The sequence below is a fragment of the Aythya fuligula genome, chromosome 2 (assembly GCF_009819795.1).
Source record: "Aythya fuligula isolate bAytFul2 chromosome 2, bAytFul2.pri, whole genome shotgun sequence".
Classification (NCBI taxonomy): Eukaryota; Metazoa; Chordata; class Aves; order Anseriformes; family Anatidae; genus Aythya; species Aythya fuligula.
In genome coordinates, this window is record NC_045560.1 from 62,110,141 (window position 1) to 62,134,823 (window position 24,683).

General features: G+C 40.4%; 1 protein-coding gene across 1 annotated transcript in view; it reads left to right on the forward strand.

Annotated features, from left to right (window-relative positions):
• The window catches only part of BMPER (BMP binding endothelial regulator), a 154,649-nt gene that overhangs the window by 80,234 nt on the left and 49,732 nt on the right, over nucleotides 1–24,683 (forward strand). Inside the window, exons 9-12 of the mRNA XM_032180599.1 lie at nucleotides 37–177; nucleotides 4,046–4,150; nucleotides 9,633–9,678; nucleotides 19,316–19,645. Coding sequence (XP_032036490.1) covers nucleotides 37–177; nucleotides 4,046–4,150; nucleotides 9,633–9,678; nucleotides 19,316–19,645 — 622 coding nt within the window. The remainder of the gene's footprint in view (nucleotides 1–36; nucleotides 178–4,045; nucleotides 4,151–9,632; nucleotides 9,679–19,315; nucleotides 19,646–24,683) is intronic.

Sequence of the window (24,683 nt, forward strand, 5' to 3'; positions counted from 1 at the left end):
GTGGTGACTTCATGATTTACTTTTGTCCTTACCCAGGACTCAACAGTGATATGTAAGAAGAGGTGCTTACTTCCTGGAGAATGCAATAAAAGCAAAGACCATTGCTGCAAGGAATGTATCTCCTATATCTTTCCTGACGAAGAGAAAGTGTGCAAGTTTGGTAATAAAATATTCCAGGTAAAGTTTCAGGTGTGGCTCAAGAATAGATGGCATTGTAACATCTCTACAACATGTTTACTGTAAATTAGTGTTGTGGCTTGCTTCGTAGCAGAATCCTTACCAGCCTGGTTGATGATACAACTCAGAAGCAAAGCACAGCAAAAAAAGCCCTTTGCTTTTTTTTTTTGCTTTTTTTTTTTCTTTTTTTTTCTTTTTTTTTCTGAGTCTCTGTAAATTTTGTGGATACACAGCAGTTAAGATTAGTTCCTCCTTGATGTGATGTGGTGTCTCTCTCTCTGAACATGGAGATTCAAGCTGCTGTTTACATCTCTTACTGAAAATGCATTACCAACAAGTAATGCATTTTTAGTACGAGAGTTATGCTCTGCTTTCTCAAGCAAATGCTGATATTTTTGAGTGTAGATATTTTAAGGTATTTTTGAGTGGTATATGGGCTCTATCTGCTGAGCCAAAGAGTCTCTCTCTTCCACAGCTGAGCAACAGGAGCTATGCAAAGTTCATCTTGGCTGAAAGTTACTCATCTAGATTTACTACATTTCACAGCTCTGCTAAGGACAGCACCCCTGACATCTCATATTGGGATAGCCATGTAATAACTGTTACCTACTGCACTCTCACCCAATGTTTCCAAATCACAAGGGATTTCCTGCAAAACACTTCTCACATTGCTGAGACCCTGTATGTTTTTTCAAGTGGTGCAGATTTTTTTTTAACGCTGTGTCAGAAAAAGATTCTGTCACCTTATGGGCCATCTGTGAGTTAAGAGACCCTTGAATCAGATCAAATGTTAAATCCCATGTGAATACTTGGTTTGCTCAGCCAGAATTGCTTCCCATTTATTCCATCTTTTGTGTACATAGCTGAAGTGTTTATTCTGGAAATTGCATGCGAACTTACTGTATGCTGAGAATATACTGAATCTGATTGGAACCTTCACACTGGTGCTATTGTGCTTCAGGAACAAATGCCAGCTTCTTAGGCACCCAAATAAAATATTCTGCTTCTTGTGAAGATTTTATTATATTACTAAGCACTATATAGAGTAAGAAAAAATAGAGTGAGTACATCCATTTCTGGCCTCATGTACAAAAAGGTAAATCCAGTGTAACTCTCTTGAAGTTAATGGTCTAATACTGATAGAATGGGCACAGGTTCATTGAGAATCTGGGCAGTTTTCCTTTTAGATTAGAGCTATGTCCTTTCCAGTCCAAAAATGTCTGTGAAACAAAAATCAGGGCAGCTACATGCAGTTAGTAGTGATATATTCTGTTACCATAGCAGATGCTTGTAAAGTGGTCATTAGAGGTTCACAAGAATGCGTGCTGTCTCTGAAACACCAGGCAGTCTTAGCATGGTGGGGACACAAAGGATAGGGGAAAGACAGCCTTTAACTGTGCATGCTGAACTGAATAAGTTAGGTTCTGTGGCATTTCAGTTATAGTCTGTTTTTCTCTCTGGTCAGAATGTGGTGTTGAGGTGGGCACATAATTGTTCACAGCTGTCTGGTTGGATTGCCTGTTCTCTGTTCCTGTCAGGTCTATCCTCACCCTTCCTTCACAGCAGGCCGGTAAACAGAAAACATGCACATTTTGGCTCTACGCAGGCTAGCATAAGACTGTAAGTGGGTGAGACAGAATGTTTTAGGAACCACACTTGGCAAATGCAACACTGTGTAGAAACAAGCCAGGGCAATTCCACAAGCAGTCTTTCCCAAGCAAGTGGGAATAAGACCATATTTTGCTCTGCACTTAATACTTTAAGAGCCATAGACTGTCTTACCTGCTATGCTTTTGAGGAGTTCAGCACTGTATCTCTTCTAAACATTTTCAGATGTTTAGCAGATCAAGTGTCTGTGAAAGTGCTGTAAGTAATCAAAATTAGAATTCATTATTCAACCATTCCTGCCCTAAGCCAAAATGATGCTGCATCTGGGAATAAATTCACTGTATGCTGACATCTTCACAGAATCACAGAATTTCTAGGTTGGAAGAGACCTCAAGATCATCGAGTCCAACCTCTGACCTAACGCTAACAATCCCCACTAAACCATATCCCTAAGCTCTACATCTAAACATCTTTTAAAGACTTCCAGGGATGGTGACTCCACCACTTCCCTGGGCAGCCTGTTCCAGTGTCTATCAACCCTTTCGGTAAAGAAGTTCTTCCTAACATCTAACCTAAAACTCTCCTGGCGCAACTTTATCCCATTCCCCCTTGTCCTGTCACCAGGCACGTGGGAGAACAGACCAACCCCCACCTCACTACAGCCTCCTTTAAGGTACCTGTAGAGAGCAATAAGGTCGCCCCTGAGCCTCCTCTTCTCCAGGCTGAACAAGCCCAGCTCCCTCAGCCACTCCTCGTAGGACTTGTTCTCCAGGCCCCTCACCAGCTTCGTCGCCCTTCTCTGCACCCGCTCAAGCACCTCGATGTCCTTCTTGTAGCGAGGGGCCCAAAACTGAACACAGTACTCGAGGTGTGGCCTCACCAGAGCCGAGTACAGGGGGACGATCACCTCCCTAGCCCTGCTGGTCACACTGTTTCTGATACAAGCCAGGATGCCGTTGGCCTTCTTGGCCACCTGAGCACACTGCTGGCTCATATTCAGCCGACTATCCACCACCACTCCCAGGTCCTTCTCTGCCTGGCAGCTCTCCAACCACTCATCTCCCAGCCTGTAGCTCTGCTTGGGGTTGTTGCGCCCCAGGTGCAGGACCCGGCACTTGGCCTTGTTGAACTTCATGCAGTTGGCCTCAGCCCATCGGTGCAGCCTATCCAGATCCTCCTGCAGAGCCTTCCTACCCTCGAGCAGATCAACACACGCACCTAGCTTGGTGTCATCTGCAAACTTACTGAGGGTGCACTCAATGCCCTCATCCAGATCATCGATGAAGATATTAAAGAGGACCGGCCCCAGCACCGAGCCCTGGGGAACGCCACTAGTGACTGGCCTCCAACTGGACTTGACTCCATTTACCATGACTCTTTGGGCCCGGCTATCCAGCCAGTTTCTAACCCAACGAAGCATGCGCCAGTCCAAGCCAAGAGCAGCCAGTTTCTTGAGGGATGCTGTGGGAGACGGTGTCAAAAGCCTTGCTGAAGTCAAGGTAGACCACATCCACAGCCTTTCCCTCATCCACCCAGCGTGTCACTTTGTCATAGAAGGAGATCAGGTTCGTCAAGCAGGATCTGCCTTTCATAAACCCATGCTGACTGGGCCTGATCGCCTGCTTGCCCAAGCCTGATCGCCTGCAAGTGCTGCGTGATGACTCTCAATAGAATCTGCTCCATGAGCTTCCCTGGCACTGAGGTCAAACTGACAGGCCTGTAGTTTCCTGGGTCTGCCCTCCGGCCCTTCTTGTAGATGGGCGTCACATTTGCTAGCCGCTGGTCAACTGGGACCTCCCCCGATAGCCAGGACTGCTGATAAATGATGGATAGTGGCTTGAATCTTAATCAAATGCTTTCACGTGCAACATCTTAAAGATGTCACTCAACCGAATGAATCAGGTTTTTCTAATTATGTCAGCTTAAATGAAAATTTGTGATAGGTGTGATCACATCTCAGGCACATACTGGAGAGAAAACAATGCAAATGATCAGAACGCTGATGGAAAATGCAAATATGATTTGGTTAGCTTTGGAAAAATGAATTTTTTGACCTGGAAGGCTGAAGTGAACAAAACCCCACTGAATTTGATCTTTGTCTTTAATATAACTGGGTGTGGCTACACACCTCAAAATAATTTAGACTAAACAATGACACAATGCCAACAGGGAAAGCTATCCTTTCTTGTGCAATGATACATTACTGAAATAGCTTCCTGTTGCCACCCCAGCTGATACTATATCATGTTGCCTCTTGCAGGATGGAGAGATGTGGTCCTCCGTGAACTGCACCATCTGTGCTTGTGTGAAAGGCAAGACAGAGTGTCGCAAGAAGCAGTGCATTCCAGTCAGCAGCTGTCCTCAAGTGAGTTTTTTAAAAAATGGCTTTCTTCTCTCTCTCTCTTTTTTTTTTTTTTTTTTTTTTTTCCCACCACCATTATCTTTTCCAGTGTTTCTTAGAAGGGTGTGCATTGCAGTGGAGCATGCAGATTGGAAAGGAGGGATCCTCTGGCATGTTAATTTAGGCTGGTGTTTTCCAAGTGTGCTATTGCTAGTATGAATAAGGGCTTTTTACCTCTGTCCTTGCTCTGCAAACTCTATGCTCTTTTTCTCCTCCTTTCTCTTTCTCTGTCCCAAGTTACCCGCACTGGAACATCTCTTTCAGATATATTTAATAGTTTTGTAGAGTGGTGAGATGACTGTGTTAATATATGAAGAGCATGCAGATTCTTAAGGGAAGTCACAAGAGGTTGTTGCACTTGCTTTTCTCAGTGCATGTGAGGCATGATACTTGGTTAGACATGTAAATTAGGCAAGGCAAAGCAAAGCAAATGATTTCAATCAAACTATGTAGTTTCCTCTGAGATTGCAGCCTAAATATTTTTCATTTGAAAGTCTGGAGTGAACCCAGAGTGTGGTGTAATTATAACTTAATTGCTTCAAAAATTAGCATTACTTGAAACCTTGAGCTAAAGTCAGCTTTTGTTTCTTGGATTTCCATCACTGACAAATTACTTTGTTTTAATGGACCAAGCTTTCAGAAGAGGGAGCTCTAAATAGCACCTCATGTAGGGGCAGATCTTTGAACAGCTCTGCAGAAGAGAGAGCCAAGTCATTAGCATTACACCTTCTCAGTGTTTCCTTCTCCATCCTGGAAGCCAGCAGGGAAAATATGAGTCACAGACATCTAGGTATAAAATTTTAAATGACAAACTCTAGTTTGTAAAATTTTATATGTGTGAACTTTTGACAGCCAGAAGCTGTGATAGAATAGAGAGCCTGTACCTTGGTGCTCCTGTTTCTGCTGTGCCAGTGGGCTGTAGGAATTATGTTTGCATCCTCAGAAGACGGGACAGCCTTTTCCTGTCATTCTGGCATTCACTGCAGAGGGCAGTTCTGTTAATAGGCCTCATATAAGATATTGTACAGATCCTCGGAAGTGTGAAATAAGGGGCTTTTCTTCTGGGAACCTGTTGAAGCCCATGGTAATCAGGCTTGCTTGCTTTGAGCCATTCACAGGATAAGCAGGAGGTGAGAGCTTGGACCCTTCAGGTCTTCTCAAATTCTTTGTAGTTGAACCTGGCCCACACTGCATCTCATTTATATTTTCCCCATACTGATGCATTTCAAACAATTAAGATGCTTCTGAGATGAAATAACTAATTTGGCTTAATTTAATTCTTAAGTGAAATACACCACTTCAGCCTTACCCACATATATAAATTTAAGCATTGAGGTGATCAGCTGAAGTGGCTTCTGTAAATAAATGAACCGCCTTACTGTTCATGGCCAGCCAGTGAAAACAGTCGTGGATAAAAATTCACCATCTGCAGTCCTGTGGGACTGTAGCTGACTGATGTACCAACTGACTGGCCGTTACGTGATCTGCTCCAAGGTTAATTTCTGAACTGTCCTAAACCTCAGAGTTGAGTCTTCAGACGAGGTCCAGTTCCTCATGGCTGAAAATACCAGCTTTGTTATCCTGCAGCACCCTTCCCTCTAGCATCTAACCAGTCAGCCTGCTTTCTGTCTTAAAATGGAGTCCATAGCTAGCTGCATGAGAGCCCACCCTCGTCCACAGGTACAAGCAATGTTTCTGCTCTTTCAAGCCACATTGGAAAGACAAGTAGGAGAAGGAATGTAAACTCTAGAGTGAGATTTATTTTCCTATTCCAAGTGGGTACCACCTTCACTAATTTTAAAGCAAATAATATATGCTAATGGATTTAAATCTTTCACTTTTCATCTGTGCTGCGCTCTCTTTGATGAGATATTCTGTCACAAATCTATAAACATTAATTAAACACACCACATCATTCAAGATAAAGATATACTAGTGATTCTGATACTGAAAGTCTCTATATCATACTGCTAACTCTGAAAACTGTAGGGGTGTGAAGTCCATTTTTTTTTCTCTCTTCCTGAGATTTCTGGCAGTATGCACTCTCTATCGTCCATTGAAGTCTGCTGTGGAATAAAATACTGTCCCTTAGGGTGCCAGGCCACATAAAGTTATCTCATTAGAATTGTGTTATGATACACAATTGAAAGTGAAAGTATTGAAGATCCAATAATAACTTACAATATCGTTCCTTAAGTGCTTTACTATGCAGTCTTAATACACTTTACATGATTATTTTTTTTTCTGTGATGGAGTATTATTTAATTTATCAATATAGATTTTAGCCAATTATTTCTAGAAAGGATAAGTTTCAAAGTGGCAGTTGTGCAAAAGTTTCCAATACTGTGCAACCAGTCGTATTATTCAATCTATTGGTGGCAGGCTGCCATACTTTCAGAGACTGTTTCTGCCATTTCTTTCATTTTCTTTGTAGGGCTAGGCACATTTTCCATTCCTTTTATTCTTCTCTTTTGGAGCTTCTTTTTTGGAGTTTAATTCTGTATCAGTAATTACAGGAAGTGTCTTTATTAGCTTCCTTTCATCTGCAGTGAAGGCAATATATCTCTGGCAAATTCAATCCCTCCTGTCATATTTATAGTAAAATCAGTCCTTCTTGAGCTTCTAGTGAGCCCTGTGGCTTATGGTTCCTGTTTTTGGCTCTTCGACAATTGGCTCCACATTGGTATTCCCTCTCTGTTACCTGGAGCGTCAGCCTTCAAGGTGCAGTACATGATGGCTCCCATCCAGCAATACTATTAAGCATGTGTCCAGTCCTGCTGAAGACCCTCTGTATCTGCTTTGAACACATGCTTGAATACTTTGTAGAAAGGGAGTAATCTCAACACTTAGCAAGACTGAATTTCAGATCTTCTTTAGTCTTACCTAATTTTCTATTCACTTGTCCTACCCCTGCTCCAGCCTCCCTTTTTCCTTGTGCCTTCTCCCTTACAATTATCCATCATTATCATTTTCCTTCTTTCCTCTTCTCCTTATGCATTTGCATTCTCCACTAATAATGCCAGCCTGTGGTAATGGTCACTGGTCACGGACATCTCTTTTTGTACTTCCAAAGGAAAGCCTGATGAATTTTGCACCATATAGACTTTTCTGAGCTCCAAGGCTGTGCAAAAGTTAATAGAATTAAATTCATGGCATGTGAAGACATTTGCAGAGTTAGATTTTGTGGGTAAATTTTGAACCCGTGAACTTAAAGTGAGTTGAAAATTTATTCAGAACACGTTCTCCCATCTCTAGCACAGACAGCATTTAATGTTATACACATCTGTTATTATTACAAACAAAAAGTTGCTGTTTTTACTCTTGTGCCAAACGAGGCACAAAAAAACAACAGCTGTTGCTATTGCACAACCAAATAACCCCCTCAATTAGTCTTGCCTTAAAAAAATAAAAATAAAAAAGGCAACAAAAAACAAAAACAAACAAAACAAAACAAAACAAAACAAAAAAACACAAAGCCTCAGACATAAAATTGAAAACCTCATGAAAAAAAAGAAGAAAAATCCCAGAAAATAAATAGACTCAAATGTGGTCTGCTTATAAATATTCTTAGGGAAAAATGGGATCACATCACTTAGCCCACTCCTAAGGGAACCCTCAATGCTAATGAACTCTTGCAGCACATGTTAGTAATAATGGGTTTCCTTATTCTACAAGACAAAAACAGGATCTTGGGCCAACATGGTGGCTCAAGTAACCAGCCTCAGCAGGCTGCCTTGGAGATTCCAATTTCACTTGAATTCTTGCCACTTCCAGCTTAGCTGATGATTTCAACTCCTTTATTGGAACAGAGAGGTAAGACTATGGTGTGCGGTGTGTGGCATTCATCTGCATGTCTTCCATTAGTGCATACTAGTGCTGCCCAGCTCCATAGTTCTCTGCAGTTTTAACAGTTCTTCCTTAGAGGGGGTTTGTCCTAGCAGGTGCTTGAAAGGTCTTTTTGTTGCAGCCTGGTCCTCAGTGCTCTTTTCTCTGAGGCCTGGTGGTCACATGAATGTAAGCATTGCCTGTATGCCATTGAAACTCAAATCCAACTCTCTTCTCAAGTCCAGAGATGCCTCAAATTTATTCTCTTCATGTGCAGTTGTACATTCAAGGTCAAGCTTACACTGACTCCTGTGCCCTCACAACGATGCCTCAAGCACACTAATCAGTGGGACATAATTTCTCCCCATGTATAAAATCAAAGCTTGGGAGCAGTGTTAGCAGGAAGCAACGCAGTAACGCATGTTGTCTATGCCCACTTCTCGCTCTCCACACAGACCAGCCACCCATTCCTTGCCTGTCTTCATGAACTTTTCTTCACAACTGAGTGTGTTTGGAGCAAAGAATATCACAGCTCCATTTGCTCACACTTTCTGGCCACTCCTTGTTCGCCTGCTTGGTGGGGACCAGAAGCAGTGGTCACACAAAAGGGACTTCCTCTGTGTTCAACTGCTATTGGACTGAAGAGTTGGTGCTGGGGAGCACTGCAGCTCCATATGCTTCTTCCTTCCCCGTACGGGAATGTGGGTGAGCTCCAATATCACCATAAGTTCTGTTATAACCCCTGCCAGTTTTTGCTTGGAAAAACACATCGTTCAGTCTGAAATTTTCCAGGCCTATCCTCTGACTTGATGGTTAGCTTTTGGGAGTGTAAGTAAAATCAGAGAGAACATCTTTTAATTCAAGGAAGACTGAAAAGGAGCATGAATGCATGTACACAGAGTCATGATTCCTACTTATAGCCAGCTTTGTGTAAGACACAACTATAAATAAAATTGGCCTGGGTACAGTGGTAAATAAAGACTCGAGATTTTTTTCCATGTTACTATGATTAGACTAAATTGTTTGCTTTTAGATGTTGCATGCCCTTGGATTTATGCCCATTTGTTTCATCAGGGAACTCGGTCCATGATTGGTAATATGATCTGGTAAGAGGTACCACAAGATTTAGCCATGAAAGAAATCTGGCCAAACTAGATCTCTACCATTGCCTCCTTCCTTCCTTTGTTCCTGTAGGAAGATGAATAATCTCAAGGCATGGGAGAGTGTGGATGTGTGTGGGGTGCAGATTGCCTAAGTGTGGAGGATGTGCATAGGAAATGTTTGTATTTTGGGAAGTGGGGGAAAAGGTAGTGATCTTGGTAAGCAAATGACTAGTCTCCTTTTAGATATCTGTGAACACAAGTCCAAAGTTCTCTCACTCTCTCTAAAGAGAAAAGTGGTAACAGAGAACCCTTTTAGTATTTCATTTCTTGTAAGACTGCCAGGAAGCTCTTTGAATAGTTATGTCTGTTTTTAGCACCTGATATTTGAAGCTGTAACCAGGACATTGAGTTCAAACACAACTTGAACTATTTTCAAAGGCTTATCAAGCCTTACAACATAACACAGTCATTGCTCCAAAAACTCTTTCATTAAATGAGCCTGTCTTTCTCCCAATTAGGGTAAAATCCTGAACAGAAAAGGATGCTGTCCTATTTGCACTGAAAGTAAGTTCTTTCTTCACATTTTTTAAATTCTTTTTTTATTCTTTCAGAGAAAATTAATATCTTAGAAATAAGTTTGCTTTTCTGCCTTCTTTTAGATGTGGCTAAAGGGCAGGTGGCTATTGCTGGCTACAGAGTTTGTCTCCTATAAATCTGTGAATTTTAAATAAAATGCCCCAAAAAAGGACTTAATTTCATTTTTCTCCCAAATGACACTATTTGTACTAAATCTGAAGTGTTACTCTTTGAAGGACACAGTTAGCCTGTAAAATTTGTAGGTAAAAAGCAGTGTGTATAGAGACATACTTTTTAGGACCAAATGACTTTTATACCTGTAAATTACATCCTAGCTATGCAAGAGAGGAGAAAGAGGAAGTATAATCCAAGAGTACATAAAATACAAAACTTTTGTGGGTGATTTGTAAGAGTTTTTTGTTGTAGTGGTTTGTTGTTGTTCGTTTTTAAAAAAAGGCAGTCTGGGGCAGCAATGGAAAAGAACAGTAGGAAGCTGGCCTTCTGTCTGTGTAATGTTAGCTCCACTATCACCTTTTGTTCCTTTACTCTTCACTTCAGGCATGAACATTTTACAATCAGCAAAGCACTTATGCAAGCAGTTATCTTTAAGCTTGTCCTATTTAAGTCAACAGGGGAGACCTGTCTTCACTGAAGTTATCAGGATACCTTATGTATTTCCTTCAGGACACATTTAAGTATTTTACCAAGTAGGGGACAGACTGCTAAAATGGGGCTTTATGATTTATAGGAAAGCCTCTGAAAAAAGAAATAGGTTTTTAAGGAGAATGTTTCCTATTCTTTTGTCTAAAGTCAAATTGTTTTTGCTCATCAGCTCAATTGGATTGCACAAATTTTATATACTAAATACTTCTTTTTCCATTCTGCTCCTCAATTATTTCTGAACTTATAATTTGTAATAAAATAAATCCGGCATGCAAGACATTAGTATCAAAATGAAATGAAATCCAAATTTATCAGAAATGCTTGAAATAAAGAATACCAAGCAGAGGGAGAAATGAAAGAGGATTCAACTGAGTAGCAGCATTTATATATGCTTAGTTTCAAGGGTGATGCAATAGTCATAGACCTCTGCTCAAACATGACATGTCATTAGTGTCACAAATTTATTGATCACTGTCTTGCCTCTGTTCTTATGTTTCAGTCCCATTTAGCCTTTCTCGTGTGTTCTTTTGTAACATGAGTAGTTTACTGTGAGAGTGAGGTAAACAGTGAGGATGGTTCTTCCCTCAAAGCTCCTCTACTGTAAGGGGTTAAAAAGAAGAGAGTAAGATGATTCCTTCAGAAATGCTGCTAGAGAATGATAACTTGTGATAATTTTTTTTTTAAGAGGAAAAGGGGCATAAAATACATTTGTTCGAAGTAAAAACAACTAATCTAGGAACCAGGTAACCTTAGAGTCAGAAATTCTTAATGATATAAGAAGAGAATGGCCATGATTGTAAGGCATTTGAAATTAAGGGCAGAGTGTCAACTGCCAGCAGAATATGTGAAATTTGCATACCTGCTGTGAATGAAATGGCAGGTGTTTGATGTTACTTAAAGAGCAGTTGTTTTTGCCATGGAAAAGTGTGTAAAGAGAGAGAAATCTTAGGGAAAGCATAGGAATTTGGACTCTGCTTCAGCAGCCATAAACACACCTCTCCCATTCACCTGCCTGGATCCAAGCTGTGTGAGGAAACAGTAATCCTTCCTGATATTTGGGAATCTAAGTACAGAGAAATGGACATGGCTGTAGTTTCAAGGAGTCTTGACAGTTGGAGGTCTGCAGGCCAACCTCCTGCTCAAAATGGTGTCAGCACTGGACGCAGACCAGGATGCTCAGCCAGGTTTTTAGAATTTCCAAGAATGGAGATGCCACAACCTCTCTGGGCATACTGTTCTAAAGTTTGACCATCTCATGGTAAAATTTTATTCTTTATGTCAAGTTCCTTTTTTTCCAAATTACAACCATTGTTGCTTGTCTGTCTGCCATGCATCTCAACAAGGAGTCTGGCTTTGTCTTCTCAGTAACTTCCTTGTAGGTACTGACAGACTACTCTTAGGTCTCCCAAAGCTTTCAGGCTACTAAAAAAAACCTGTTCCCTTAGGCTCTCCTTATGGGACTTGTCTATGTTGCACTGGCTCTGTGTAAAACTGGGAGACACATTGCACTGTCCTGCAGTGGCATGCTGCCTCTGTTGTGCATGATTTTTTTTCTTTTTTGGAGGAGGAGTCTCACTGTGGACTCATTAGTATTTGGAGGAAGACTAATGCTGAACTGATTCTAAGATTTTATCATTATAAGGTCATTCCCAACTTTTATTAGGTAATGTAACCAAAAAACTTAAATATCCAGTGTAATAGAGCAGTGGTAGTCGGACAGTGTTATTACAGTTGCCATTTGCAAAGAACTCATTCCATCTTTGTGCCAGAAGTGCTGTAAATCTCATCACAACATTTTGACAGGCAAAAGGTAAAATCATAAGTATTTCAGTGATGATCACCATCTCAGTCCACTCATTAGAACCTTTGCCAATTGAGTCCATTTCTGATAAGATGCACTTGCATAGTCCTTTTCCTCACCCACCCACTCAGCTGATTCTCTCTCCATATATTAACACACCAGACATTTTTGGCGGTCCAGCAGATATTAATTTTCCAAAGTAAAAACAACATAGGAGGTACAAGAACATACTGTACACAGGAGAGCTTTGAGTACAGTTTAAATGCAGCCAATTTCTATGAAGTGGGTCAAAAACAGTCACGTTGTTAAAGGATACACTTTAAACTGAAAAAATAAAAAAAAAAAGAAAGAAAGTAAATCAAAAGATTATTTTTCAAAGCAGTTTGTTGCAGAGAGAAAAAGTACCTCGTCTCCACAAAGGCTAGAGAGTCCCTTTTGTCTACTGTTGCTGAAGTTAACTATGGTTAGTTTTGGCATGTTGCTGTTTAAGCTCCATGGCTGGTGTAGTTATCACTAATTAAACACAGTGGTCATACCAGTGGAAAATTCAACAGTTTAGTTTATCCTGCTGTAAAAATGTAATGAAATGTACTCTTTTGGGCTTGATCTAGAAAAATCACCACTGACGTCAATTCCATAAATTAGCAATCCTGTGCTAGACCAAGGTCATTTTCATATTAAAAAAAGAAAACATTAAACCTGAGTTCAAATAATATTAGCAGATGGCTCTCAACTCTAGACAAAGATGGGAATTTACAGCAAAGACTAAATCTTTGTTCTTGACAATGAAGAATTGATAGCCTTTGCTGAAATTATGGCATGCAGTATGAAAGCTTTCTATTGTGATCACGTAGGTATATTTTAATTATGATCAGTAATCCTGACGCAGTCATACCTAAGTCATTGTGAAGTTTAAAGAAAAGTTTTTTCAAAGTGTACTGCAGTCATCCAGGTCTAGCAGTACATATGTTTGATTTTGCAGTAAACACCTTTTTTTGGGGCAGAAACTTTTGTGCATTAGTAATCATTCAGCAGCTTTTTTAATTGATGAAATGTTGTATGGAACTAAGCCAAACTCAGGAGGATTTGGACCCAGCCAACCAGCCTTAGGACTAAAAAGTTGGTTGTTTCACCTTTTCCTGCATACATATCAATATTTTGTTTTGTTTTGTTTAATTTTATATTTATTTATTTTTTTATTTGAGAAATACTGAAAATTTGATGACTTCTCTAAACAACAATTTAAAAAGGTTAAAAAAAGACAAGATTATGCTTTGTAGGTACCTATGAAAGTAGGGATCAGGACTACCAGACACGCAGATTTTTGTAGGGCCTGTTTCTTGTGTTAATTCCTTGCCATGGATAAATACATCAACAAAAAGACTGTAATTGTTTATTCACATTGGAATGAAATTCATAATTTACCTCCTCAGCCATTTCAGCCGTGACAGTCTACTGTATAAATATGTATTTGGACAAATTGGAATAGCTATTTTATTTATTAAATAGACCATAAAGGCTCCTGTGGAGTTTTTGACACCACACCTTGTAATGTGTATTATATCAAGCTGTACTATGCAGCAGTTATGAGGAAAGTACTCCATGGCTTTTTTTTTTTTTTTTTTTTTTTTAAAGAAAAGCTAATGAAATTCTATTATGCATGTTCTGTAGCTAGTTTTCAAAAGTTAATAATGAGTTCTGTTTGATTTAGGGCTTAATTCAACATATGGGCTAATTGCATTCAAAGTTTCATTTTATTTTTTAAAAGCTGGGTTCTTTTTGAATTATAGATGTGCAACCAGAACACCCATAACTGGTAAACTTCTATTTTTTCCTCCCTCTCCTTACTTAGAAAATGTCCAAAACAATTTTAGTTATAATTTAAAGTGTATTTTTCTTGGCCACTCTTAACTAGCTACAAGCCCAGAAGAGTGTGACCAGACATCTGGACATCTTGGACTTCAATTGACTGCTCTGATGTCCTGAAAAAATAAAGCAAGCTATTCCACGAGCACCAGAGCTAACAGAGCCTGGTTTCCTATGGATTTGTGTCCCATTTCCTTTATATCCCAACAAATAATAAACCCAGCTAGAAACAATATATCCTGTGGCTGCTCTGGAGCTGCAAGTGTGCTAATTGGCCAGCCAATATGCTCATGCTCTTTGGCTGGTCAGGATGTGTGTGCTGACTGTCTGGCCTCCACCAAACAGTGCATATATTTAGCCTTTCTATAAAGGCTAAATACTGTCTTGGGGGTGGGGGTTTTGACTGGAAGGCATAAAGGTACTTTCTGGCAACCACTTATTTCAATAAGTGATTCTTGCCTTTACTTAGCATACTACTTACTTGAACTTCATTGTCTTTATCCCTCTGGCAGATTTGGTTCAAACTGGCCAAAACAGGTTGTGATTTTTTGCACTTCTTTTTCTCCTTAAGAGAGCATGTTAAAACTTGAGGAGTGCTAAAATGAGCTTTTCTTTGCTGTTGCTTTGTCAGCTTCCTGTTTTGTACAGGAAAAAACCTGTTTTCAAACCCTGTGCTCCTTGTCTACAGTTACCTTCCCAGTTACATTTTCTAATGAAAGTCAGTATTTCATTGAATAGGTCACATGATCTGTAGTATCCAAGAGCTGGCCAAGAGTTCCACAGTATTCACTTTAGCACCTAAATAACATTATTATGAGTTTGCAAGTAAGCTATAGATCCTTAGGTGGGAACTAAGCAAGCTGCATGACTCACACATGAAGACTGTCAAAAGGAAAAGTATGAAGTCCATATTTAGTTGTTTAAAAAACAAATGTGAAAACTACCTTGTTCCTAGAAGTTTTTACAAAAGCCAGAAGCTTTGAAAACTGGTTTGGGAGCCTAAATATGGGATCTCTAAAAGCAGTTGAGAGGTGTTTGCAGGCAGCTACCAATAATGTTTAATCACAGTTGAGTGACTTAACTGCCTAAGGTGCTTTGGAAATCACAGCCTTCTAAACATAGCTCTGGGACTCTCCTTTTAAAAATCTCTGTCTTTCAGGGACAGAGAGGAAACATGGGTATATTTGCCTTCATACAAAAGTGTAATGTGTAGATGAGCAAAAGAAGGCATCAAAAACAATAAATGCCAGGTTCAAAACAATCAAGAGGCAGTGGCTTTTCATGCATTTTGCTCAAGGATGTTGTGGATGCTAAAAATATTTCTGGGTTCAAGGGGAGACTGGATAAATTCATGGAGAAAAAGTCTATCAAATGTTACTAAATAAAGACAAACCACAACTAGCTCAGAAAGTCCCTAAGCTGAAAATAGTTGGAGGCTGGAAGAGTCTTAGGGGGAAGCATCAGATATAATTGCCCTCTTCTAACTCTGTCCTCAACAGCTGATAGAGACATGAGTATCTGCAATAAGTTGGCAAGAATTTACTGTAGGAAAAGAGGGGAGGATCCTCTTTTCCAAACCACCCACAATCCTCTGCCTCATTAGCACAAGCTAGCAAAACACACTCTCCTGTCTTGCGGAGCTTAGCTTTGGAGGTGCAGTGATACCTCTCCCTCCATTACATCTCAACAGAGAAGCAAGTTACACAGTTACACATAATACTAACTACAGACCTGGTGCTTCCAATAGATTTCAAAAACAGCCAAGCAGAAAGGCTGGCTTGTTTCAAAAGAAAAAAAAAATAAAAGGGGGGTGGGGGGGGATGCGGAGGCAAACCATAAAACATGATGTGATTGAAACCCTCTCAGAAGGAAATAAACAACAACCCAAAACCTAAAAATGACTGGAATGCTTTTCACGTTGTCTGACTTTTGCAGTCTTTTTACACCCTGTATTTAAGGTTTCTTTCGAGGCCAGACAGTTTTTCTTACTGACAGTCCCTGAGTTATCACACGCACTCTTGCAGGATGTGGAATTTTTTTTAAGAAACTCACAATTTTAGTAAACTTTTCAAGAATGTTTTACACAGAGATATCAGAGAATCAATTACTTGGGCTGTTTTGGTAAATTTTCCCTCCTCCGCTTTCTTGTCTATTGAAGAAAACAGCAATGCTTGGATCAGACATTTAGCTATCCAATCCAAAATACATTCTTTTTTATTTTAACTGCACTGCATCAAGTTGACATATGATGTGACATGATGTAACATAACATAAAACAACATTACTCTGCATAACACGTTGGAAATTAAAAATAAATATTTCCTTTGGATCCCATTGGTACTATCAATTTTACTTGCACATCTCTAAATTATGTTTGTTCCTCTCATGTCTTGCCTCTTAGCCACTTCTAGGTGAAGAACTGCCCTCCCTCTCCCAGCATGTTGGGTAATAACGCATATAACATCTCCACATTCTTGTCCTGTAGAAATGCAGATAAAAAGCAGTTCTTGTCTCTGAAATTTTCACTGGCATTTGGGCTGGTTTTGTGGTGATAGTTTCCCTGTTTTCAGAAAGATGGTTTTCTTGTTTTCATAAAAGTTTTTGTTATGCTTAAGGCAAAACTAAAACCTTAAAAAAAATGAAATAGGAGCTGAGAAGGTAATAAAGTGTATCTTAATATTCATTGTGCAGATAATTACATGATTATATAAGGAAATCAGAAACATATTAGCATGATTTAGTTGCAGTGAAGTCATATGGTCTGTATATAAAATCTAGATTTCATTTTCCTGTTGGTAGAAATTACACTGGTGATTAAAAACTCTATGGTTTCTTTCATTTGAAGCTTCAAATTTATGGAGAAATATCAATCAATTAATTGTTTTATGGACTTTGGAAAGTAGTTATTAATATTCTTATTAGTAACAATGGGAAAAGGAGACTCACAAAAGGGCATGTTTTTAGAAGAACTCTCTTATCTAAGCATTTTGATTTTCTGGCTGTGGTTTCCAGGGGTGTTGGTCAAATGGGGTTCATTTTGAGTTGGAGCTGTCAGCATGACGTCTTTGAAAAATTGCAACTCTTTTTCCCTGGTAGCCAAACATAGTAATGATGCCAAGAATAGTTTTTGGCTTAACTGAAGACTTAATGAGAAAGCAGGGGTGTGGCAAGTACAAATCTCAGGTACCAGCTCTGTGATGGTACTGTACTGTGCAGTGAGGAAGACTGGGGTTAGACTTTAAGACCTTACAGTAAAAGCAACTAAGAGTTGCAGGAGGTGGCTGTGGAGTTTCTGTTACGACTGCTCTATAAGATCAGATTAGATAAACATCTATCAGGAACAACATAGGTATAGTTGATTCTGTATTGCAGCTGGAAAAGGGAGAGGTGCTATTTCCTGAGGGCCCCTTCAGCCCCATCTTCTATAGGTATCCCTGGATGGCAGCTGCTTTAGCATAGCACTTTGACTAGACTAAACAGACCTGCTGAGAAAGGTGTATTGCTTAGTCAGAGCCATGTTACACTCCATCATAGAAATTCTCTCTTCTCCATAACATCCATGCCTCTTCTTTTTTTTTTTTTTTTTTTTTTTGTAGACATGATGTTTTTTTTCCAGCTAACAAATAGTATCCTCTGTTACTCTCCATTCCTTTAGGTTGTTAGTTTTTTTTTTTTAGTTTATTTTTGTTTTTATTTTGATTGGTGCTGTTCTCGGCTGTCTGATTACTGAGTCAATTTTTTTTTTATTGCATCAAGCTCTCCCCTTAAAACATGCATCATCTTTCAGAAGCAGCCTAAGCCCATGGGTATTCAGCTGGCAGCAGCAGTGTACAGTTTGTCATGAGATGACTTCTTCCAGGAACAGCAGCAACGAGGTGTGGTTAGGACCCATTGTTATACCCAAAGGCTGAAATGCAAATAAATTTGCTGCTCTTCTTGATTGCTAAGCAATTCAGTCAATTGCTGGGTAAATGCAGGGTAACTCAGCATCTTTGACATGAGTGTGGACAAGTTCTGCCTTTAGGAACTGTGGCATCTCTGACCAGTATACAGCTGCAAACATCACTAAGACATCTCCCTCTGTTTGTAACAATGCAAATGACTGGTAGAGATACCATGCCCTTAGATAGTCATAGCATCATGCTATTCATGTATGACTGGCTTTTAGTTGGTAATATGAGAACAGTAACTACTGAAAGTCAGCTGTGTATGAACAGCATACATGATAGCCTGTAATATTTTAAAAGGTAGTGTAGTAAATGATCACATTTCATTGGTGATAGGGCTTTCAGCTGCTTAATGCTGGTACTACAAAGAATTTGGAAAAATTCTGTATGTATGTACAATGTTATATGTAATATGTTAACATGTAATATATATACACTATTTATATGTGTGCCTATGTAAAATACGGACAGAGTAAGGTCCTGCTGAAATGGTTTGATTAATCTTAATTTGGGGGAATCACCCTTGCCTATCTGGGGACGTTCAAACTAAACATGAAAAATACACATATGATGTTTTGAATTCTGCTTTTGTGAACGAAGGCTTTGCTCCCACAACAAAACTTAAGGTTGGGAGTTCATTCCAGGTGAATTTAACGATCTGAGAGAAATGCCTTTAGTCTGAGCTATTTGTCTGAGCTCCCAGAGCAGGCAGCAGAAAGAGACAGGCTCCTCCAGAGAGCAACTCCCCAGATATTAAAAGAGATGTCTAAAACTGGCGAGGTGAAAGACATTCCAGTTGTGTCTGCTTCTCTCTGTCAGTGAGAGGAGGTTGGATGAATTGCTCAGAGAAGATGCTTCATGCTTGGAAAGCTGGAGCGAGCTTGGAAGGTTCCCATCACACATGTCCAGAGATATGTGGACTCAGCAAGGTCCAGGGCTTTGCCTACTCTGACATCATGAGTCAGGCTTGCATTTTCTAGAAATTAAATAATTTGAACAATCTCACAGGCATTTTAACAACTTAAGCTGTTTGGGTGGCATGTTGTGTTTAAGGGATGGACACAGAGTTTGGAAGATTTGTCTTTGGTACCTACCTACAGGTTAGCCTTCCCATGCTGATTTAAGGATTGATCGGCATTTAGTTCCCACCTGTTGTGGGAAAGGCTTCTACAAAAACCAAGAAGCTTCTGTTCTTCAGAAAAAATATATTCCTATGGGTACTCAGCAAAATCTGCCCTATAGGGCAGATAGATTAGGTGAGAGCAGCATCCACTAAGTTCTTATCAACTGCTTTTTTCAGACTTTGATTGATCCCGATATGGTGCTTTTGTTTCTCACTCACCTGCAGAGCCTGGAGTTTGCACTGTGTTTGGAGACCCTCACTACAACACTTTTGATGGACGGACATTTAACTTTCAGGGAACATGTCAGTACGTTTTGGCAAAAGACTGCTCCTCCTCTGCCTCGCCCTTCCAGGTGCTGGTAAAAAACGATGCCCGTCGGACCCGTTCTTTCTCCTGGACAAAGTCAGTGGACCTTGTGTTGGGCAGAAGTACTATCAGCCTCCAGCAGCACCTCACAGTGAAGTGGAATGGAACCCGTATCTCACTACCTTGCGAAACACCTCAATTTCAAATTGATTTGGATGGTTATTTGCTGAAAGTGACAACCAAAGCAGGTAGGGCAAGTGTTCATGTGTGTGCCTTCTCCCTGAAGAAGTTCTCAAGTGCAATGTGAACAGTGTTCAGTATAAAAGCATGACAGTGACAATAAATATATTTCATAATTCTTTAGAGATCTGAGGAACCCAAGTACTTGATAACTCTTTAAAAACCTCTGCAGCAAACAGAGATCCAGCTGTGAGTTTGAAATCTTTGTGGAACATTTCCTAGACTGTTTCATTCTGCAGCCAACAATAACTTTCTGCACAGACAATTGTGCCATGATTTTCACTTCCAGTAACTAGAGTGGTTTGTTCAGGGTAATCATTTGATACTTATGGATAAGAACAGAGATGAAATGAGTTCTTAAACATTCATTTTTTTTCTCCAGTTGCAGCAACATAACTTACAGTCTAAGTGGGCAATATGTGTAAGATCATAGTTATTGATGGCTGTAGTGGGTTTAGGTTGTCAAATTATGGAAACATTTCACTGAGGCTATCCAGCAAAATGGATGTCATGATTTAAAAACTAAGGCTTAATTTGCTGTTTAGCATCATCTTTTTTTGTTTGCTTTATGTTCGAGTAAGAGTTTGTCTGTGTAGAACAGAGTCCACAGCACCAAAACCAAAAGGAAATCAGAAACTTCAGAGAATCTGGCACCTTTTCTTGTAGAAAAAGAGAGGGGAGGTAGCAGATTCTCAGATAGTCAGAGTCCTAGAATATTCATTAATTGTCAAAATGCTAAACTGGAGGATTTACATTTATTTTGAAAAAAACTGTTTTAAGACTATAGTATGCTTGCATAGATAAATATTGAGTGTAAGCTAAGAATTTTCTCATTAGCATGTGTTAGGTACCACTGTAGTCCAGGGAGATTTCACTTGCACAGTGAAGCGCTGTTTCAATAAGAATAGTCTTTACTGTTAATTCAATTAAATGCCAAGTTGCAGTGAAACCAATCTTTCTTATAAAGTGATATGATCACAGGTGTTAAGAATAGTCATACTCATTATCTAGTATCTTTTGTTGTTGTTGTTGTTTTTTGTTTCTAAGGGGGATGCTAGCATCCACTGTTGAACTGAGAATTTAGACACCTGTTCATATATCCTCTGGAAATGTAAGTTTGTATAATGTGGATCCCAGCTCTGGGCTCATTCCTAAAAGTGGCAATGTAGATTTTTGTGGCTGTCTGTAAAATGCACACAAGTTGACCATTATTCACAACTTCTAATTAAAAGCATCTTGAGGGTTTCTCTTTGCAGCCAGCTGAATGCTATGAATTCTGGCGATGTGGATTTCATTAGCCAACCACAGGCCAAGGAAAGGTTTTCAGTTGAAGATGAATGACAGCTAATCCTGCTGCTATTCCATTTGTCTCTGGTGCAAGCCTAATAAATGACTACACACATCCTCGTCCATGTGTTGGCAGAGGGAGTGCAAACATGGCATATGACAACATACCAAACAGTGTGTAATCACTGCAAATTATAGTCTAAATAATTCCTCCCCTTAACAGAGAAGGATTAGGTTTCTGTTGCTGAAGGCAGCATGATAGGCCAAGTCCTCCATTCCTCAGCACGGAAGGCCTGGAAAGCAGCAGAGAACAACATGACTCCATTTTGCTGGGACAGGATAAGCAGCAGAGAAGCTATAGAGAGGAAGAATGTGCAGAGTAGAACTGGTTTAAAGACAAAATTTCTTTTCCACAGGAAATTCTGAATGCTAAGGGAAAAAAAAAAAAAAAAAGGAGAATTTTATGTTTCAGAAGATAATGTGGATTTTGTTTTAAATGCATACTTTCCCAGTGTGTGGGGGGGAAAGAGGTGAAGGGAGGAAATAATGAAAAATAAGGAAAGTCACTGAAGTAGAAGCAAAGATCATAGTAAAATTGGGCTGGGAAGAGCAGAGTCTGGTGCTGAAAGCTCAGCTAGCATTCCCATTGATTTTTGGTTTTTCCTTTGCAAAACTGGGAGCTAAATCTTGGATGAATTAGGCGAGCCCAAAGCTTCAGGAAGTGTTGTGGCCCCTCACTACAAGGCAATCTGCATGGCAGAGCTGCCCTGGAGTTGCATATCCTGAGAGTCCAGGCTTCCAGACAGCCCACCAGGCGAGCTGGCAGGAAACCAGCTTGGAGCCCTGCCTGGGTTTTGCTGCAAGTTCATTGAATCTGATATGCCTCCCTGAAGCATTTCAGTTCTGATGAATTGGCATTTTCCAGTGAAAACCTGTTTTGTGGCTAAACTCCTCGCCAGCTGTAGCCCCGGATGCTATGCAGCAGCAATTCTGGCACCCTGCACTGGCAGGTACTTCTGGTACTGGCTAGGATGGTGTTGAGTCCTTGTTTAAAATTTGCATGTTAAGAAGACAAGAGAGCTAAGGGTCACAGAGCTGGTGTTGTTTCATCCGTCCATCTAGTGCAAGAGGGCTTTTTGTTTATTTTCTGTCCTGATCTTTTGCACGTACCTGTTTTGCTGAGGTTTTCTATACCACGGTGGCCCTAAATCTTTAGGAAAGAGTGCTCTGCCAGTTCTCGAGGATGCCTTTACTGTGAAAAATCATGCAGAACAATTGGTGGGACTTCCCAGCATGTGAAACTCAGTGTGTGATGTGCATAAATCCAGAAGGATTTGTTTTAAATGCAGTAGAGCACATAGCGTGCCAAGTTAAGAAATCGAGTAACAAGTTGATTAAGCATCCTTCAAAGAAAGAGGAAAATTGGAAAACCCTAAAAAGTAACTCCTAGAATGTTTTTTTTTCCTTTCTTTTTTTTTTTTTTTTTTTTCTTTTTTTTTTCTGCACATCCCCAGATGGGACAGATGCTGCATCTTCTGGCTTCAAGTCTCACCAATTACTTGGATTCTGATTCTTGTCCAAGTGAATGGGAAATGCATCCATTAGGGGAGAAATGGGGAGGAAAAGAGAGAAGAGGGGGTTACAGGCACTAAGAAACTCTTCCAAACAATTTGTCTGCCAAAGAGACCATTTCAAACATCGCTCCATAGCATAATCCCATCTGTCACTGCTCTAGTTGGTTTACAGAAACCAACAGAATTTTCTGCATGTGAGCAAACAAAATGGCACACACTGCACGGTGCAATCAGGCACTTACAAAATTATGCACCTTATATTATCTTAGATTAAATACCCTTCCTTTTTACTCCAAAATGCTTGGGCCAGATGATCTTGTGATCACATGGTCCTGTGACTAGCAGTGTTCCCCAGGGGTTGGTGCTGGGTCTAGTCCTGTTCAACACCTTCATTGACAACCTTGACGAGGGAATAGTGTACACCCTCAGCAAGTAAGCCAATGATACAAATCTGGGAAGAGTGGCTGACATGCCAGAAGGCTGTGCTGCCATTCAGCGAGACCTGGACGGCTGGAGAGTTGGGCAGGAAGAAACCAAATGAAGTTTAACAAGAGCAAGTGTAGAGTCCTGCACCTGGGAAGGAACAACCCGAAGTATCAGTACAGGCTGGGGGATGACCTGCTGGAGAGGAGCTCTGCGGAGAAGGACCTGGGGGTCCTGGTGGACGACAGGTTGACCATGAGCCAGCAGTGTGCCCTGGTGGCTGAGAAGGCCCGTGGGATCCTGGCGTGCATTAAAAGGAGCGTGGCCAGCAGGTCAAGGGAGGTGATCCTCCCCCTCTACTCTGCCCTGGTCAGGCCTCACCTGGAGTACTGTGTCCACTTCTGGGCTCCCCAGTACAAGAAAGACAGGGATCTCCTGAAAAAGTGTCCAGCAGAGGGCCACAAAGATGATACGGGGCCTGGAGCATCTTCCTTATGAGGAAAGGCTGAGAGACCTGGGTCTGTTCAGCCTGGAGAAAAGAAGACTGAGAGGGGATCTCATCAATGTCTATAAACTCCTGAGGTGTGGGAGACAGAGGGATTTGGCTAACCTCTTTTCAGTGGTTTGTGGGGATAGGACAAGGGGTAATGGCCACAAGATGGAGCACAGGAAGTTCCACACCAACATGAGAGAACTTCTTCATGGTGAGGGTGACGGAGCACTGGAACAGGCTGCCCAGGGAGGCTGTGGAGTCTCTTTCTCTGGAGATATTCAAGGCCCATCTGGATGCCTACCTGGGCAGCCTGCTCTCGGGAATCTGCTTTGGCAGGGGAGTTGGACCCGATGATCTCTGTAGGTCCCTTCCAACCCCTACAGTTCTGTGATTCTGTGATCTTTTCCAACCTTTATGATTCTATGAAATGGAAGAAGCTTTGCTATGGACAGAAACCTCTTGGCTATTCATCAAAGCTAGAAATCTTGTTAGTAAAGCTAAGGACAACATGGCACTGTGAAGTTACAAAGCTGTACTTGCATCTGAGCAATTACAGCAGGACAAAGAGTAATTAAATGAATTCTAGCTAGAGGCAAGTATGTCCAATTGTTGTAGCTAAACTGTAACTCTCTTGAATCAAATTGAGTAATCAAAGCAGGAATCTGTAGATTTAATGGTGCATTTTTATATGCTGAGGCAAGAAATCAGAATTGTACGTTATTCTTGTCTGCATATCTATAGTTCACAGAGCAATGCGTAACAAGAAGATTAGTTTACCTGTCACCAAGGACAGGCAAGTATTCAGGATAATTTTAGAGTTAGCCTGTAATAAGCATGAGTGGCTTCACTAAAAGTCAGTAAGTCAAGACTTGAAAAAGAAAAAATAAAGGAAAATTAGGATTAAATCACTAACCTGTTGTGACTCTGCTTAAAGTCAGCAGTTTCTGAGGGAGCTCATTTGGGGAACAAGTTGAACACTTCCTTAAAAAATTGAGTAATTTTCTGAAGAGAAATGTCTGAGGACTTGGATCTGGATACTTCAAACTTTGAGAAAGTTTATATGATTCTCAAGTCTGAAATAATCTTAGTTTATAAGTTAATGGCAAGCTTTTTTTCTAAATGCCAGCACAGCAGTATTAGTCTGGTGTCTGCAAATCAAGCTGTTTTGTTTTGTTCAATGTTGTCAGAAGCAAAGACAGCCAGAATTTGAATTTGTCCAGCAGTGATAATGTATGAAGCAGATTAAAAGACAGCTTTCCTCCTTGCCAC